A 20,035-nucleotide genomic window follows, 5' to 3' on the forward strand; every position below is an offset into this window, starting at 1 on the left:
TGTGTCCCGGGCCCCGGCGCTGCCACCTTAAGGGCAGAGCGGGCCGGGCCGGGCCGGGTCCGGGCGCGAGGCGGAGGCAGGGTACGAGCCCGTGGGGCGGCGGGCGGAGCGGCACCGAGTCAGGGTCAGGACGTCAAGCCGGCGGGGCCATGTCGTCGTGCGGGCGGCCGCAGTTGCTGCTGCTACTCGTGCTGCTGGTCGGCGCGGTGCGGGCCGGCCTGCACTTCCGGCCCGGCCGCAGCTGCTACCGGGCTCTGCGTGGGGACGGAGCCGCCCAGCCCGGGCTCAGGTGGGCCAGGGTCGGGGGACGGTCCTGCACCCCCTCCTCCCTGGGGTCCAGGAGCCCAGGCACCATCCTTGACCCTGGAGGGTCAGATCTGCTGCTTTGTCTGGGGGGAGCCACTGTCTTCCACGTGAGCGGAGCGAGCACAAGCTGGACAGCCTCGTGTTCCAGGCATTTGGGCATTTCTTGGGGAGTACTGTAGGCCTTGCATTTGGGGGTACCACCAGCCTCCTTGTTCTACAGGACGGGGATCCTCTGGCGTGATGTGGGTTCAGCTGCTGACTCCCACGCTGATTTGGAAGGGCGGAGGGCCCAGGGGGATGCCGCAGATGGGGTGCTGGAGGGGGGAGCGGACGGAGTACAACAATTCCAGTGCTCATTCTCTTGGGGGGTGATCTCTTTCCAGGTCATACCCCCGACCTCACGAATACCTCTCTCCCTCGGATCTGCCCAAGAGTTGGGATTGGCGCAACGTGAATGGTGTCAACTATGCCAGTGTCACCAGGAACCAGCACATCCCGCAGTACTGCGGCTCCTGTTGGGCCCATGGTAGCACCAGCGCCATGGCGGGTAGGTGGAAGAGCTTGTGTTCCTTCCTTGTTAGCACACGTGCCAGAAGCCAGGGCACCTGTCCATACCTTCAGCTGTCTTCCCACCCTATGGAGAGAAGGCCTAAGTGACATGGTAGGTTTTGTGGGGGCCTGTGTGTAGCAGGCCACATTAGGACTGATGCCCAGTGACAGGTGCCTCCCAGGAACCTTAGGTCTCTCAGAGCTTGTGTCTCTACTTTTGTTGGGGGACATGGAATGAAGCAGCTTTTCTTAAAGATGAATGTTTGGAATACTGAGTAAAAGATGGTTTTCTCATCTGGACCTTACCCATCTGGCCATTATGAGGCCAAGAAGGCTTATGGCAAGGCAAGATGGGGAAACAGCCCCCATACTACTTGAGGGCTGCTCAGCCCTGCCCTAAAGAGGAGGAAGAAGACTTCAAGCTTAGCTCTACCTTTGTTCTGCCCCAGACACTCCTGAGAGTATGTGGGAGAGAACCTGCCATTCTCATTGTAGCACAGGAGATTCTAGTTGCTCTGGAATTCCGACAAAGAAGGGACTTCTGATTAGGAATCTGGCCCTGAGGGTTGGGCTCTGCCGCTTCCTGCCTGGCTTTCTGTAGAATGAATAGATTGACCCCAGAACCTGCCAGCTGTGACTGGCATCTGACAAGGGTAGGCTAGGAGATTCCCAGCACCCCTCCCCCATCCACACCACTACCTCCCACCCCCAGGGCTTAATGCCTACTTTCCACCTTTTGGTAAGGGAGAGAAGAAGACTAAAATCCCATTTAAGGTGAGGGAACCCTCAGGGTGGGCTCCCATTGATTAGAGGAGAGGTGGGTAGGCCCCAGGAGAATGTGGAGGCCCTGGCAGTCTTTTGGCCAGACCTGCCTGTAGGAAGGGTGTGGGTGGACCTTGAGTTGCTCAGGCAGGGCAAAAATCAGGATCGGGAACTGAAAGAGGAACCTTTGTGGTGGGGGCCTAGAAGTGGGAGAAAGAGTGATAGTTGAAGTTCTGAAGAATCTCCAAGGGAACTGAGTGCAAGATTTGCATTTGTGAAAGGCTCTGGGGCAGGTCAGAGGTGACTGGAGTCTGGCCTGTTACCTAGTATCTTTATTTAAAAAAAAAAATTACTTATTAATGAGAAAGATAGGAGAGAGAGAGAGAAAGAGCCAGACATCACTCTGGTACATGTGCTGCTGGGGATTGAACTCAAGACCTCTTTTTTTTTTTTTTAAATATTTATTTATGAGAGGGATAGGAGAGAAAGAACCAGACATCACTCTGGTACACCTGCTGTCGGGGATTGAACTCAGGACCTCATGCCTGAGAGACCAGTGTTTTATCCACTGTGCCACCTCCCGGACCACAAGATCTCACGTTTGAGTCCAAGGCTTTATCCACTGAGCCACCTCCTGGACCATATTATCTGGTATCTACTGAAAGTTCTAGAGTGACATCTCCCAGACCACTGTTTCTCTGCCTCTTTATTTTATTTTATTTTATTTGAGAGAGATGCAGAGGGAGAGAGGGAGATCAACACCAGAGCACTGCTCAGCTCTGGTTTATGGTGGTGCGGCAGGATTGAACCTGGGACTTTGGAGCCTCAGTCATGAGAGTCTGTTTGCATAACCATTATGCTATCTCCCTCACCTTCTCTGCCTCTTTCTTATCCAACAACTAATTTCTTTCCCCACAGCCAGGTTCTTCTTCCTCTTTCATTGAAACTTAGTCCCAGAAGGGAACTTCCAGGGACATCTGGCTCAGCTGCCACTTAGTGCAGCTAGCTAACCAACTATGCCTTCTGGTAGTCCCCAAGTGCCCAGTGTCCCAGTCCTTTGTTAACTCCCTGCATTCAGAACGGCCATCTCTGTTGTATAGTTGAACTAGAGGCTTCCATCCTACCTGTGCTCAACTTTTGGGCTCCCAAGTGAGGTGTTTCTACTGGACTGCCCCCTCCCTCTACCCTTGAATTAGTTCCAACCTAATTCCTCACTTCTCCATTGGCTCCATCTTTGCAACAGGTCCAAGGTCCATACCACCCGCAGGCCTCTCTCTCTGATAGCTTTTTCTTGGATTTTTTTTTTTTTTTTTTTAACCAGAGCACTACTCAACTCTGGTTTATGGTGGTATGGGGTTGAGCTTCAGGCATGAGAGTCTCTGCGTAACCATTATGCTATCTACCTTACCCCTGCCCCTTCTGGATTCTTCATCCTCCCAATTTATGAATTCCAATTCCCCTGGTCTTTGTCCTACAATTTTATCTGACTGACCCTTCACCCAAATTCAGCCTTTATACTCAACTGCCTCTCTTGGACTCTTGACCCTCAAACCTGTGGTCAGCTCTAAAAAGCTTGTCCTTCTCACCATTGCCTTTACCTGACAAAACCCACTTTCTGGGTTCTCTTGGATCAGTAGTGATTTATATTGAGACTACTCAGATCACAGCCTCAAATGTCTGCTCTGCATCCTCATTCAATCCAACATCCTGTTGTTATGCACTCCCAATCCCTACTTCTTCTCCCTGTAGCCCCATTTGAACACTGTTGTGTCACCTGACCTCTCCTCAGATCCCACCTGACCAGTTTTCCTACTTGCACCCTGATCTCTCTATACCTAGAGCTCTCCAGCGGTTAGTGAGCCTGCCCAGACCCAGGTCTGGTCACATTCCCATTGTTTGAAACCCTCTAAAATTTCATTCAGATAAAACTCCTTACATAACCTATAAGAGCTCATGTGGGCTGACTCCATGTTCTGTGTACACACCAGCCTGGAAGCCAAAGACTACTGCTTTCCAGATCTTTTGCCTACATATGCCACCCAGTGAGGTCCTTGGCCTCCCTCTGTACCTGATTCCCACCCGCTCACTGGCCCCCACCAAATCCTCTCATTCTGTTTCTTCACCTCACTGTATCCTCAGTTCATATTTGCTTTTGTTTATTATCTGTCTCCTTCGGCAGGGGGAGTTGGGTAGAGAGGGTGTCTCCTGTGGGGAAAAGCTTCTGTGAGTTTTGTTTAGTGTTGTTCTCCCAAAGGACAACAGCTTGCTGCCCGGTAGGTGTGATGCAGACCTGGAAGGAGCAGGCTGAACTGAGAAGATCAGAGAAGCAGGTGGGAAGGAAAGAGTTGTGTTTGGTTTGTGGTAAAAAGCCAGTTAGACCATCTGCTGGGAGATGACACCAAACTGTGTGGTGGTTAGGAACCCAGAGCCCCTTGTAACCCAGGAAAGAATAGCTGAGTTTTGACTGGGAGGTGCAGGTGTAGCAGGTGCTTGGGAAATGCCCTGGGAGCACTGACAGTGGTATGAATGACAGCATCTGAAGCTGGCCACAGGGACTGGCAGTAACCCACACACTTGGAAAGGGAGGTAGGCACTAGCTTTAGAGGTGTGCAAACTCTACCTGTTCCTGGAAGTTAGAGGAGTGGGACCTCAGTATATGGGTAGCAAGAGTGTCCACATCAACCATCAACCAGCCCCTGGGCCTGGCATGTCCTCACTGTGTGCACTAGGGCTGGGTCCCTGCCAGCCTCCCCTAGTGAACTTGCTCAGCTCCAGGGGCTTTTGGCTTGATGCTAGGCTGGTTCTGGACTTCTTCTAGATCCTTACAAAGGTGGGGACCGAGTCTCTGTTCTTGGTAGCCTTTGGTGTCCGTGTTGGGTGTGGAGAGGGCCCACCAAAGTGGAGCAATGGAGTTGACATTTGGGTATTGCCTTGCAGATCGGATCAACATCAAGAGAAAGGGCGCATGGCCCTCCACCCTACTGTCCGTGCAGCACATCATCGACTGTGCTGGGGCTGGCTCCTGTGAGGGGGGCAATGACCTGCTAGTGTGGGAATATGCCCACCAGCATGGCATCCCCGATGAGACCTGCAACAATTACCAGGCCAAGGACCAGGGTAGGTTCCTCATGCCCTACCTTCTTCCTTGTTTCTCACACCCTGTGGCCAGGGTACTGGAGGAGGGCAGAACAGAGAAGGGTGTCCCCTGCCACCTTCAATCTGGTGGGAATCAGGGAGCAGAAAAAGGAAATTAGTAGGCAGAGACTTGAGACTGAGTGTCTCCAGCCTGTGAAACTTGGACTCTGCTAGGCTAACCTTTTGGTGGTTTCTGAGACCTTTGTAAGGGGGAGTTGCTGGTAGCTGAGGGATGTAAGTAGAGTATACAGGCTGCTGACTCAAATTGGAAGCAGGTGGGCCCATCTGGAGTACAGCATCTGCCTGGCTGCTGCTTATCAGGCATTCAGGTGGGTTTGGAATCAAGCGGGCCTGGGCTCCTCGGAGTAAGCTGGCGCTTTTCTCTCAAGCTATTCCCCTTTAAAAGCCAAAGGAAAGAAAACCCCTTGGCAGTTTTCAGCCACCTGGGTCTCCACTGGAGCTCCATCGTATCCAGAAAGAAAATCAGGATAAACTCAAGAGGCATGAGACAGGAAGGAGGAAACAGACAAGTCCAGGGTGGTTTCCACCTCCACCCTCCCCATCTAGAAAGATCTGCTCTAGCCCTGTGTCCTCTGGCACATGTTCTTATCTTTTTTTTTTAAATCTTTATTTATTGGATAGACACAACCAGAAATTGAGAGGGAAAGGGAGATAGAAAGGGAGAGAGACACCTGCAGCCCTGCTTCACCACTCACAAAGCTTCCCCTGTAGGTGGGGACTGAGGGCTCAAACCTGGATCCTTGGGCACTGTAATGTATGCTCAACCAGGTGCGCCACCACCCAGCTCCCACATACTCTGTCTTGTCTCCTGGGTCATACTACCCTTCCAGATTCTCAAACTGGTTAGATGAGTGGCTGAAGTTTAAGTGCAATAAGGAGGACCCAAGAAAGGGGTTGGTGAGAGGGAAAGCAGGTGCTTCCTGGGGCCTAGCTCATGATCTCTTCCCAGGCCAGGCCCCTCATGCCCACCTTGGGACAAACGTAGCTCATGAGCAACCTGATTGTTTGCAGTGGTCTTGTCTTTTTGTCAGCAAGCATAGCCACTGATTTCCCACTTCCCAGCTGTACACTGTGCAAGGGGAACATTAAGTCATGTTTATTCCTCAGGGAGTGTAATGTTCCAATGGAGGAATCTGGACAAATACTATAATAGAGACAGGTAACAAAAAAGCAGTAAGACCAACCAACAAGGGCAACAAAAGGGAATAAATAAATAAAATAAATATAAAAAAATAATAACTACAATAGCAATAAAACAAGGGCAACAAGAGAAAATAAATAATTAAAAAAAAAAAAAAAAGCAGTAAGACTTAAGGGCCATGACAGATTATGGTGGGAGAAGTACATCTAGGGGGTGGGAGTCTTGGCAAAGAGCTGTCTTTTGTGTGTCTGTACACCTGTGGTTTTATACCGCTGTGATTTCACCACTCTGGGCTACTTCTTCATTTCACAGAGACAGATAGGGAGAGAAACCACAGCACCAAAGCTTCCTCCAGTGCCTTAGCACTTCCCATGTAGTACTGAGTCTCAAATCTGGCCCTTGTTGTGGTCCGGGAGGTGGTGCAGTGGTAAAAGCTTTGGACTATCAAGCATGAGGTCCCGAGTTTGATCCCGGCAGCACACGTGCCAGTGCCTGAGTGATGTCTGGTTCTTTCTCTCTCCTCCTGTCTTTCTCATTAATAAATAAAATCTTTAAAAAAAAAAAATCTGGCCCTTGCACTAGGCAAGGTGCGTTCCCTACAAATAGCTGAACTATTTGTTCAGTCCTCTAATTAATACCTTCTCAAACCAAACTGATGGCTTGATGCTTACTTTTTACCCCCAAATGCATTGAACAACTCACTAGCCAGCAGTAGTTACCTTATTAAGAGTTAATAATTCCACTCTTATTTTCAGCTACAGAGAATTATGAAGAGGCCCTTCACTTGACCTTTAAAGGAAAAGGGGTAACCTGAATGCCTATTATGTACTAATTAATGTTTGTCTTTCTTTTCCTCCAAGCCTGGGAAAGGCTTGTTGTTGTTCCCTTGCAACTGAAAGAAAAGCTTAAACAGCATCTGATAGCAAGATGATTTCCTTTATTAGCTAATGAGTAGTAGGCTAAATTAGCAAAGTGTAGAGGGGGTTGGGCTGCTCTTTTGTCACCTGATTACTGAGGAAATGGTTTCACACTGACTTCCTGTGCTATCCTGCAGAGTGTGACAAGTTTAACCAGTGTGGAACATGCACTGAATTCAAAGAGTGCCATCCCATCCAGAACTACACCCTCTGGAAAGTGGGTGACTATGGCTCTGTCTCTGGGAGGGAGAAGATGATGGCAGAGATCTATGCCAATGGTCCCATCAGGTGAGGAAAAAACCACTGCCGGCACAAATGTGGAGACCTCGGGTAAGGGAACCTGGGTCATGCTCACCCTTTTCACTTAGGTCAGCTCTACTCAGTGGGCCTGCGATGCTGTTGTCCTGTTTTGGAAGTAAAGGTGACCTAACTGCCCTTGGATATGAGTGCAGTGACATCCACAAGGTCCCAGTGCTGCCTCAGTGTAGGGGGGATACTGGTGATGCTTTGGTAGGGAGGACATCAGGGCAGGTTGAGACAGTCTTCTGATAAGCACCATCTGAGTACCTGCATTCAGGCGCTAACTCTTCAATGGCTTGCTCTTAGCTGTGGAATCATGGCAACAGAAAAGATGGATAAATACAGAGGAGGCATCTATGCTGAATACTCTGAAGAGGCCTACATCAACCATGTCGTCTCTGTGGTTGGGTGGGGTGTCAGCAATGGGACTGAGTACTGGATTGTCCGGAATTCCTGGGGTGAACCTTGGGTAAGATTTCACTGATGTGCCTCTCACTTCTCTGGTTTTCCTGACTTCTTAGTTCAGAACTGTGATCCTGAACAGAGGGGGATTTTTTTTGGCTCCAGCCCAGGAACCAGCTGAGTGCCAAGGGGGAATACCATTTGGACCATGGCTGTGTTCTACATCACAGTGAATGCAGCGGTATCCCTGGTCCTGGCCCACTGTACACTCCTTGTCCTATAGTTGTGATACTCAGAAATGTCTCCATGTCTGCTCAAATGGCAAATGTCTGCTCAAGGGCAGGTTGACATATAGTTGAGCACTGCTTTAAAACTTTCGGCTTAAATAGCTTATTTCTTTTATCACCAGCCTTTTTCTGTTACAGTTTTGACTCTCCTAATACTGTGGAAGTTTTTTTTTTTTAATATTTATTTTCCCTTTTGTTGCCCTTTTTATTGTTGTAGTTATTACTGTTATTGTTATTGATGTCATCCTTGTTAGGATAGAGAAATGGGGAAGGGAAGACAGAGAGGAAGAGAGAATGACACCTGCAGACCTGCTTCACTGCTTGTGAAGCAACTGCCCTGCAGGTGGGGAGCTGGGGGCTCCAACCAGGATTCTTATGCCGGTCTTTGCACCATATGCGCTTAACCCGACTCCCTGGAAGTGTTTTTGGTGGTGGCGGTGGCGTGTGTGTATGTGTGTGTGTGTGTGTGTGTGTGTGTGTGTGTGTGTGTGTGTGTGTGTGTGTGTATGTGTGTTTGAGTTGGGTTAAAAATCCAAGAGATAAACTAACTGCCAGAATTTTTTAAAATAGCCCTTTAAGGATTTTATGTATTTTTTATAGACAAATTGAAAGAGAAGGGGAGAGAGAAAGGGAGAGACAGAGATATTTGTGGCATTGTTTCACTGCTTATGAAGCTTCACCATGTAGGTGGGGGTCGGGGGGCTTGAACCCAGGTTCTTGCGCACTAATGTGTGCACTCAACCACATGCACCACCACTCGGTCCCCAGAATGTTCATTTCTAAGGCCTCATCTTAAACATACCATTGTTGCTTAAGTCATCTGATCTAAAGGGTCAGTATTTTTGTTACATTAATTAGCTTCTGGCATAAAGGGCCCTACTCTTCATGTTAACTATTAACCATGTTAACCTTCTCTGGTTTTAAAAAAAAAATTCATTATGGGCTAGGGAGATAGCATAATGGTTATGCAAAGTTTCAGGCCTGAAGTTTCAAGGTTCAATACCCAGAACCACCATAAGCAGTATGGTGCTGCTTACAGTTCTGCAATATGCTGCTCCTTCTCCCCTCCCCCTTTTCACACACACATACACACACACACACACACACACACACTCTCTCTCTCTCTCTCCCTCTCTCTCTCTCTGTCACACACACACACAAACACACACACACACACACACACACATTTTCAAAGATAGTTATGAACAGTGGTCCTGGTAAAGGCAAGGGACAGCTGGGTAGGTGGTTTGGATGCTGCATCCCCCTCACTGGGACTGACCAGTGAAGTGGAGCCGCAGAGGGAAGTCTGACAGATTAAGGATACTGAGCTAATACACATCTCCCATTTTCACAGGGTGAACAAGGCTGGATAAGGATAGTGACCAGCACCTATAAAGGTGGGCAGGGTGCTGACTACAACCTGGCCATTGAGAAGTATTGTACATTTGGGGATCCCATAGTTTAAGGTGGATGTCTCCAGAAGACCTGTTTTTTTAAGAAGAATAGTGTGACTAATCACAGACATCTGTCGTTTTGAGTACTGGACTGGTGCTACCATAAATTGAAGGGACTCGATATTGATAATCAAAGTACCTGAGGAGCTGTTCCAGCACAGAGCACTCAGAAGGAACCTATCGGATGCAGACTGATGCATCCTACCTGCAAGAGCAACTGAGAGGAGAGGTGGGGTGACTCACACCTTCACGAGACAGCTCCCCACCTGAAGACTATAGCAAACCAGCTACCTGGACGAAAGTGATCAACAAGAATTAAAATATGTGGCCTGTGTTTCCTCTAGGATATGATTTACTTTATACTTGATCAATAATAAGGCATCCATGAAGTAAAACTTTACCTGCAGTTATTGTGTCACCTTAGAATCAGTGGTGGGAGGTTGGGAACAGCAATTTTTTTATAGCCCAAGTAAAGAATAAAATATACAATTCGTAAGAACTGATTCTCAGCCTATTTTATTTACACAGAGGGAACACTGTAACATCAGAATCTAAACCTCCTAACTCAGCAGAAAGTTTTACAAAATTTATTCTTGGAAAGTTAATTATAGTAGTTTCTTTTCTTTTTTTTTTTTTTAATAGTAGTTTCTTATGAGGAAACTCCAAGTAAACTCTGTAATAGATGGACTATTAGTGTCTAGCTTATGAATTTTCACCACGCCTGGGACAGACAGTTGGGTCCATACAACTAGGTCATGTGAAGCTAGTTCCTACACTGGGGAAAATGAATACTGTCAACAGGATCTAGGGGCAGTCCTGAATTAGACTGTTTATAGTAGCAGTTTTTCATCGACATTGCTAACATTTTCCTTTTTTAAAAAAAACAAGCCCTATCAACCTATTCCTTACAGAGCCCATTTCCAAGATGGTAAACCTCTTCGAGTAGCTGCTTCTGAAAAGGGCCTCCTGGAATGTTGTTTCACTCTGAAGGATGTTCTGAATTAGTTCACCAGGATGAAATTAGACTTGCAGTGAGCTTAAACAAACAGAACAACAGACATTTGCTTAGAAATAAGAAGTAAACAATGACACTGAAAATTGCAGTGAAGGTTTAGAGCCAGGCAACTAGTCTAAGATACCCTGCTCTGACATGCAGATTATTTTAAGCTAATGGCACTGAAGACCCTGAAAGCTGAGCAGCTTAGTCCTTTTGCTTTTCTGCTAGCTAAGTACTAGTAACTTTGTAAACTCTTGTACTTTTTCTAATTAAAGAAGCAGCCACTGCCCCCTTTAATTATTTTTCCAGGATACTGCTCAGATTGAACTTGGGGCCTCTGGTGCCACAGGCATGAAAGTCTAAAAAGGCTATCTTCCCCTCTTCCCCTGCCCCTACCTACTTTTATGATCTAGAAAGTTTGGGAAGGTACCACTCAAGCTTACCTATCAACAAGTCCTCTCTTAGAATCTCATGTCTATTCTCAAGAATAGAGGCCATTCTTTCCTATCTTATGAAGACATATCAGTGCTCCACACTCCCCAACAATAAAGGATACAGTCATTGTAAGTCTCCTGTACATGCTATTAAATTGCTCCCCCCCCCCTTTGTTAGCCCATCTGCTGCTATTTTGGTGACCTGTCCAGCTGACAAGAATCCAGAGGGTGGGAACTTCCCCATGTGCCACAACAATAGCAAAGAGGCTTTTATGTCAACCTTACCTATGAATTCTGTCACAGGGTCATGTTCACCTTCTGTTTTGATAGTGCCTGCAATGCTGTCATTCTCCAAGATGGGGAGGAAAAGCTGCACAAAGTCTGAGGTATATGGAGGAGCAATAACATCTAGTACCTATATGGAGAGAACCACAGCTCATGCCTCCCACTTAAGACCACGAGCAGTGGTATCTACATGCTGATGAAATGGCAATCAGTTTGGAGGAAATCACCACCAACATTGCAACCCCCCCCAACACATTTTCTTGCTTCCTGGGGATTATTCCAGCCTCTAACATTAGATACCAAGTGGTAAAGTATTATTAATAAAACAGCTCCTGCAAGTGGGGAGCTGCTTGGTCAATTATCAATGTCATTGTCATCACTAGGATTATCAGAAAGCACAGTTCTCAGAGTACAAAATAAACTAAACCAGCCAAAGGGGGCACTTCTAATGTAAATAGTATAAAACAAAAACAAATGCTATATTGCTGACCTCAGTTACAAAATAGCGAATGAGTGAAATGTCAGTGTCCAGCTTCTCCAGACACTTTCGGATGTAACTGACAACAGGAAGTACGTAACCTCGACTCAGCAGGTGAACCATCCTGTCCAAGAGGGTCTTTTTCAACTCAAGCTACAAGAGTAGGGGAAAACATGTCTGTTAGAATGGGTTCCTCTCCCGCAGTCACACAGCAAGCCCGGATTATCACTTGCTCACCTGTTCCATTACATCCAGCTGGGAGTGTTCCGTCTCAAAAAGCTTAACAAGCAACTGCAAGACCTGGGGATGCAGGAGCTGGTGGCAGGTGCTGATCTATAATCAAGACAAAGGGAGCCCTGCTGAGCAAAATGGTCAGCTCTCTGGGCTCACCATCAGTGCAGTGTCATAGCCAGCAAAAACAGTGTGTTATTAATGATGGTGGTTCTTGATACTTGGTCCAGGGCCAGAAACATTTATCTTTGCAGGAACATTTGATAAAAACTAAGAAATTTATGGCATCAACAAAACTAGTTCTTTGGAAGAACATTTTCATACAGAGTAGAAACCATTTTTTGTTTTGTTTTGTTTTGTTTTCACCACCAGGGTTACTGATGGGACTCTGCGCCTGCATGACTCTACCATAGTTCCCGGTGGCATTTTATTTTTTTCTCTAATTTTTCTTTTGATAGGTGAGAAACAGGGATGGAGAAAACAGAGGGGCCAGGCAGTGGCACACCTGATCAAATGTACATACTACACCTGCAGGGGGAAAGCTTCACACAGGGCTGCAGGTCTGTCTCTCTGTCTTTTTTTTTAAGCAGAGCACTGCTCAGAACCTGGGGCTTTGTAGCCTCAGACATGAGAGTCTCTTTGCATAACCATAACCTCTCTTTCCCTATCTCCCTCTCCACTCTCAATTTTTCTCTGTCTCTATCCAATAATAAATAAGTAAAGATTAAAAGGGGGGCTGGTGGTAGTGAAGTGGGTTAAGCACAAGGACCAGCGTAAGGATCCTGGTTCAAGCTCCCGGCTCCCCACCTGTTTGGGGGTGGTGCGCTTCAGTGTGAAGCAAGTCTGCAGGTGTCTATCTTTTCCTCCCCTTCTTCCCCTCCTCTCTCTATTTCTCTTTGTCCTATCCAGCAACAAGGGCAACAAAATGTGAAAAATGGCCTCCAAGAGCAGTTGATTTGTAGCCCCATGGATAACTCTGGATGCAAAAATAAAAGAGAGAAGGGGAGAAACAGAAAAGGAGAGACAGCTGCAGCACTGCTCCACTGCTCATGAAGCTTACCTTTTGCAGGTGGGGACTGGGAACCTGAACCCAGGTATTTGTGCATGGTAATATACACTGAATGTATTATACCCAAGTCCCTGAAATAGTTTTGAAAAGAGTATCATCTAAACTAGGTGTTCTAGAAAACAGACGCAAAAAGCAGTGTAAACCCAGATACAGAAGACAGCAGAAATAGCCCTGCAGACAGACTCCTACCTCATCCAGTAATGCCAGGTGCACTGGGGTGTGGTCAGTCTGCAGCTGGAAGTATCGTGGTTCTGAGACAGTCCAATCCACCCACTTCAGCACCCCCATTGCTACCACTGGAAACCTATGGATAAATAAGGTAGAATGTTTCCTTTAAATAGTTTTTACAAGAACACGAACATTAAGTATTATGGGAAGGTTTAAAGAAACAACTTGATCTATGCTATCAATTCATTTAAAAAAAGATTTGTTAATAAGAGAGAGGAGAGATGAAAGAATCAGAGCATCACACTCTGGCACATGTGATGCCAGGCTCAAACTTGGGACCTTATTCATGAGAGTCCAACACTTTATCCACTGTACCACCTCCCAGGCTGTCCCATCAATTCATTTTTAAAATATATTGCTACCTGTTTAGGAAGGTGGCTCACCAGGTAGAACACATACATTTCAAGTGGGAGATAGCAGGCTCAATCCCTGGCACCACATATAACTAAGGCTGATGCTCTGGTCTCTCTCACAAAATAAGTGAATAAATCTTTTAATAAATGAACTTCTAGGGAGACACTTATTAGTCATCATCAGCATTCTGTCCAAATGTGCAGTTTGAGAATACAAATTCAATTCATAGTTGACCCTCCAGCTACTTTACTGGTTTAAAAGGAAAAGACCATTAAAACAAAGCACTCAGTGAGGTTGGAAAAAGTGGGTTAAAGTTTACTTTTATATAGCAAACCCTTTATTTGTCCCTCATACAAATTAACATGGAAAAAATTAAAGTATCTAATTTTTAAAGGTTTTCAGTGAGTTTTGATGTATATAGATGGCATAATTGTGAACCATTTCTCTCTAAATAACACTTTGTTAGTCTCTTACTGTAAGTAGACCCTTTTCTTCAAATCAATTTTTGTAATACTCAATAGTCTTCCTTTTTCTTTTTATTATTATTTTTTATTATTGGATAGAGACAGAGAAATTGAGAGAGGAAGGGGAGATAGAGAGGTAGAGAGACAGAGAGGACACCTGCAGATCTGCTTCACCACCTATGAAGGTTTCCCCTTGCAGGTGGGGACCAGGGGTTTGAACCCAGGTCCTTGCACACTGTAATGTGTGTGCTTAACTAGGTGTGCCACTACCTGGCCCTGTCTTGCTTTTTCTTAGTTTACCTTGTGAACAGACTTTAGGCAAACAAACGTCTGAAAATTACTCATGCTTCTGAAGCATTTTCAAGTTTTCTACATTTAAAAAGGAAACAATAAATAAGATGAAAAATTATCTTTGAAGCTTTTATTTAATGAGCTTGCAACATGAAACTTCAAGCTAACTTCTCCCAAAGGATAAAATTTAGAAAGGTTTCATTTTGATTAACTAGATAAAAACTAATAAGGAAACAAGAGCTTAACAAGATCGACAGGTTGGACCTAATAGACACAGAGTTCTTCACTCCCCAAACAGCTGAATACACATTCTTCTCTACTGCACACAGAACTTTCTCAAACACAGAATGACAGTTGGGTCCCAGACTAGCACTGATAAATTCAGGAATACTGGAATCATATTAAGGATCTTCTCAGATCACAGTGGAATTTAGCTAGTAATCAATCAAGCAGGAAAAGGAAACTGGGGGAACCTCAAATATGTGGACACTTAATTACATGCTACCAAATATAAGTTATTTAGGTCAAGGAGAAAACTGAAAAGGAAATTTAAAAATTCCTAGAAACAAATGAAAATAAAGACACAAGCTATAAGAATGTACAGGACACAGTGCTAAGAGGGAAGTTTACAGCAATATAAGCCCACATCAGGAAACAAGAGCTCAAATAAATAATCTAACCCCACATCTGAAGGAAACAAAAAGAACAAAGGAAAACTAAAGTTTGTAGGAGGGAAGTAAAAAAAGATTAAAAATGAATTGAAAAATACAAGATGAAGAGCTGGCTGTCTGAAAGGATAAACAAAACTTACAAAATATTAGCAAGCCGTTTAGTTGAGAGAGACTCTAATGAATAGGATCAGAAAAAAAAGAGGAAAAGATCTTAACAGATACCACAGAAATAAAAGGGGTCAAGAGAGATTAGTATGGACAACTATATACCACTAAGCTGGAGACTCTAGGTAAGATGAATAAATTTTCTTAGAATTATACATTGTAAAACTGAATCAGGAAGACACAGAAAACACAAAAAGAACCAATTACAAGCAAGATAATTAAAACAGTAATCAGAAAGTCTCTGTTAAGTCAAAAATCCAAAACTAGATGGTTTCACCAATGTGTTCTATTAAAACCTCTACAACCCATTGCCTATCCTTTTCAAGCTCTTCCCCCAAAATTAAGATAAAGCAATACTCCAAAACACTTTCTATGAAGCTAACATTACCCTAACACCAAAAGCTAACAGATTATACAAAACAAGGAGGTCAATACCACTGATAAACACAGATGCTAAGATTTCCCCCCTCACACACACACACCAAATCTTAACAAACCAGGCTCAACTTTACATTAATATGTCTGTGGGGGACTGGGCAGTGGTGCATCTGGTTGAATGCACATGTTAGTATGCACAAGGATCTGGGCTCAAGCCCCCAGTCTCTACCTGCAGGAGCTAAGCTCTGTGAGCAGTGAAGCAGTGCTAAAGCTATCTTTCTTTCTCCTTATCTCTTCATTCCCTATAAATTTCACTGTGTCTACCCAATAATTAAATAGAAAGCCAGCTAGCTTTCTTAAAAAAACAAACTGTGGGGAGTTGGGTGGTAGAGCAACAGGTTAAGTGCAAGTGGCGCAAAGCACAAGGACCAGCGTAAGGATCCCGGTTCGAGACCCCAGCTCCCCACCTGCAGGGGAATCTATCTCTTCATCTCTTCACAGGCGGTGAAGCAGATCTGCAGGTGTCTATCTTTCTCTCCCCTCTGTCTTCCTCTCCTCTCTCCATTTCTCTCTGTCCTATCCAACAATGACAACATCAATCAATAACAACAACAGTAATAACTGTAACAATAAAACAACAAGGGCAACAAAAGGGAATAAATATTTAAAAAATTAAAAAACAAACTGTGGGGCTGGGAGATTGGTCACTTATTAGAGTGTGTGTTTTACTATACTTGAGGGCCCAGGTTTGAATGCTGACACCACACACCATGATGGTATCAAAGCACCATGAGCACCATGGTATCAAAGCACCATAATGGTATCATGAGCACCATGGATGGTATCAAAGAGCTCCACAGATAGTAAAGCAGGACTATGGTGTCTTTCCTTTTCTCTGTCTGAGTCTGAAATAAAAAGAATAAAAACTTGGCTCAGAGCAGAGGGACCATGCATGCAAGGTCCCAACATTACAAACAACTAAAATCATACATCACATGAAGTGGGATTTATCCCAAGAATGTAAGGGTGGGTTCAATACATACAAATCAATTAATACAATCCACCATAAAAAAAAAAAACCCTTAGTCTCATGATTATTTCAACAGATGCAGAAAAAGCTTTCAATAAAATTCATCATTCATTTATAATAAAATCTTTTTAAAAAAAAAGGTGGGGGGGGGGAGAAGAGTCTAAAGGGACATTCCACAACTTAGTAAAAGCCATATACAACAAACCCATGGCTTAATTAGTTAATGCTGAGAAACAGAGCTTTCCTCTAAGGTCAGGAAAAAGACAAGGATATCTACTCTCATCATTATTCATAATTGTCCTGGAAGTTCTAGCCATACCAATTAGTTAAGAATAAGAAACAGAAGAGATCCAAAATGGAAAAGAAGAAATCAAACCATAGTTATTTGCAGATGAATTAAGTTTAACAAATTTTTTCTCTATCTTATTAAGCAAAAACACTGTTCAGCTCTAGCTTATGTTACCAGAGATTGAAGCTGAGACCTTGGAACCTCAGTTATGAGAGTCTTTTGCATAACCACTGTGCTATCTCCCTGTTTCTGTAAACAGAGAAATAAGTCATATAGTACAATGGTAGACTGCAAATTTAATATAACAAACATTGGTGGCATTTCACTATATAAGTAATAAAACAGAAGAAGAAATCAAAGGTGTGTGTGGGGGGGAGAAACAGCATAATTGCTATGCAAAAAGACTATCATTCCTGAGGGTATAAAGTTGCAGATTCAATCCCCCCCACACCACCACAGGCCCAGAGGTGAACAGCACTTTGGTTAAAAAAAAAAAAAGAAGTGGTCTGGGAGGTGGCGCAGTGGTTAAGGAACTAGACTCTCAAGCATGAGGTTCATGAGGTTCAATCCCCGGCAGCACATGTACTACCAGAGTGATGTCTGGCTCTTTCTCTCTCTCCTCCTATCTAATAAGATAAATAAAATCTTTAAAAAAAATAAAAAGAATCAAGGAATAAATGCCATTTATATAGCATCAAAAAGAACTATACAACTTATCTGGAACCACAAAAGAACCAGAATTGCCAAAGCAGTCCTGAGGGAAAAGAACAAGGACGGAGGAACCGCACTTCCTGATTTACATTATACACGGCTATACACGGCTATAGTAATCAAACCAGCACATTACTGGAGTCAAAGCAGATATGTAAACCAAAGGAGCAGAAATGGCAGTCAAAAAAATAATCCTTCACATCTATTGATAGTTAATTAGTGACAAAAAAAAATCAAGAACATAAAATGGAGAAAGGAGAATGCTCAAAAAATGATAATGGGAAAAACGGGTGGCTACATGAAGAAGAATGAAACAGGGTCACTAAACATCACCATGCACAAATATCAAGTAAATACTACGGATTTGGATGTTCAATCAGAAACATAAAATACACAGAAGTCAACACTGACAAAACTAATGTATGTTACTAGACTTACAGATTCCTTCAGTGACTCAAGTACAACAGCAAGGAAAACAAAATCAAACTAAGTGATTATATCAATCTTAAAAACTCTGTAAACAAAGCCACTACTACCAGGACAAGGAAACACTGCAGTCACAGAATACATGGCATGCACACAAGAGATCCCAGTTTCCATACCCAGAGCTGAGCAGTGCTCTAGTAAAGATAGAAACCATAACCAATAAAAAGGCATCCTACTGAGAAGAACATAATTACACGCTACACACTGGACAGAGGGTTAAAAATCAAGATATATAAAGAACAGCAAAATAACAAACAACCTCCTCAAGAAATGGAGAGAAAAACAGACATTTCAGTACACACACACACCCAACAGGCACATGAAAAAGTCACTATCACTTATTATTAGAGAAATACAAATGAAGACATCGAAATACCTTACAACTGTGAGAAAAGCCTACATCAACAAAGACAGAAACAAGAAGTACTGGTGAGGATGTAGAGAAAAAGAAACTCATTTATTTATTTATTTTAAATCTAAGCACTGCTCAGCTCTGGTTTATGGTAGAGTGGGGGATTGAACCTGGGACTTCAAAGCCTCAGGCATGAGAGTCTCTTTACATAGCCATTTATGCTATCTTCCCTGCTCAAGAAACTCCTTTGCACTGTTGATAGGAATGTAAATTGGTCCAGTCTTTATGGAAAACAGTACTGAGAATTCTCAAAATATTAATACAGACATATCATATAATTCTGGCAATTCCTCTCTTAAGTATCTATCCAGAGATCAAGAAGCACTCATCCAGAGATATATACATACCCATATTAATTCAAACACTATGGACAACAGCCAAGAATAGAACAACCCAAGTGCCCACGCCAGAGGAATGATTAAGGAAGATGTGGTGTATATACACAGAGGAATAATTTCTCTGCTGTTAAGAGATCTTGATTTTTGCTACAACATGGAAGGACCTGGAGGGGATTCTGCTAAATGAAGTAAAACAGAAGGAGAAAGACCTGAGGATCTCACTTATATGTGGGATGTAAGAAAGGGAAAGAGTAGGATGATATATTAACTCTTTTCTATATCAGCGGATCTGAGAATACTAATAGGAAAAGCGGGAGGGGGAGGAGATTAAAAAGGTGTTAGGGACATAATGCCTTATGATGGCAGGAGATGGTACTTTGGTAATGTGAGTTTGGTAGGTATGTTGGAACATAATTTGGTAAGATGTCAAATTGTACCTGAGACAAAAAACTGTCTTAAAAACAGCATTTCCCCAATTAAAAACAAAGTCTTCGTTTTGCTTACCTAATACATTGGTACAGTGTACTCAATTCTGCAACTAGTTCAGAGGCACCTTTGTTCTCATTGCAACACAGATTGTGAACAGTTTCAACAGCTTTTGATGTAGACTTCAGCTCATCTTTATTGATACTCACTCGCTTATTCTGAAAGCACACAAAAGTCAATGAATTCTGACAGAGCACATAGATATGATGGGGTAATCAGAAATCACCTGCCCTCTCTCTGAAGTCAAGTGATAATCTAGTTGTCAAACTTCAGTCAACATTCTTACAGTAGAAACTGAAAACCAATGAACTGGTATGTCTGTGACTTTGGGAAATGAGATTCATTTAGTTACAGTACATTTACAGTGAATCGGTATCCTAGGTGCTACATATTTTCTTGGGAAATTTAGTATCTGACTATTTTATGCGTAACTAGTAAAAAAGTGTTTCTAACACTAGTTATGACCATGTCTTACAGTCAAAATTCCCAGAGAATACCAAAGAAAGGTCATTACTTGTTTTACTAAAAACATTCATAAACCAATAGTACCTTCTTCCAGGTCTCAACCACACTTGCCGCATAAGCCAAGATATGAATGTATTTGTGTTTGTGGTCCTGGTTGATCCTGGCGCCTGGTTTAAACAGTGACTGCATAAACAGATCCAGGAAGGCGGGCACCCGGATCTGAAGAGAAACACATGTTGAAAAGGAATGTAGGAAAAAGGTGGCAGTTAAGTACATTTAGACAGGAATTGAGTACATGCTCACTAACTATATCCTGCTGTACTCAGTGTACAGTGCCTGCGGATATGGATTAAAGGAGTATTTTTTTCAAAATAACCTTTCCAGTGGGTGAGGAAGTGGAGCACCCAGGTGAGCACACGTTACCATTTGCAAGGACCCAATTTCAAGTCCCCACTCCCCATCAGAAGGAAGGAAGCTTCACAAGTAGTGAAGGAGTGGT

General features: G+C 43.9%; 2 protein-coding genes across 3 annotated transcripts in view; one reads left to right on the top strand and one right to left on the bottom strand.

Annotated features, from left to right (window-relative positions):
- On the top strand, positions 1-9,777 carry CTSZ (cathepsin Z). The gene is made up of 6 exons (XM_007529232.3): positions 1-289; positions 690-853; positions 4,555-4,734; positions 6,969-7,119; positions 7,438-7,600; positions 9,175-9,777. Exons 1-6 carry the CDS (start codon positions 150-152, stop codon positions 9,283-9,285), a joined length of 909 nt encoding a protein of 302 aa, XP_007529294.1. The 5' UTR covers positions 1-149; the 3' UTR covers positions 9,286-9,777.
- The window catches only part of NELFCD (negative elongation factor complex member C/D), an 18,946-nt gene continuing 8,678 nt past the window's right edge, over positions 9,768-20,035 (bottom strand). For both annotated transcript variants that reach the window (XM_016190875.2, XM_007529233.3), the window contains exons 9-15: positions 19,621-19,755; positions 19,090-19,229; positions 12,958-13,072; positions 11,706-11,801; positions 11,481-11,621; positions 10,991-11,120; positions 9,768-10,310 (exon numbers count right to left, since the gene is read on the bottom strand). In XM_016190875.2, coding sequence (XP_016046361.1) covers positions 10,276-10,310; positions 10,991-11,120; positions 11,481-11,621; positions 11,706-11,801; positions 12,958-13,072; positions 19,090-19,229; positions 19,621-19,755 — 792 coding nt within the window. In that variant the 3' untranslated portion in view covers positions 9,768-10,275. The remainder of the gene's footprint in view (positions 10,311-10,990; positions 11,121-11,480; positions 11,622-11,705; positions 11,802-12,957; positions 13,073-19,089; positions 19,230-19,620; positions 19,756-20,035) is intronic.

The sequence above is a fragment of the Erinaceus europaeus genome, chromosome 1 (assembly GCF_950295315.1).
Source record: "Erinaceus europaeus chromosome 1, mEriEur2.1, whole genome shotgun sequence".
Lineage (NCBI taxonomy): Eukaryota > Metazoa > Chordata > Mammalia > Eulipotyphla > Erinaceidae > Erinaceus > Erinaceus europaeus.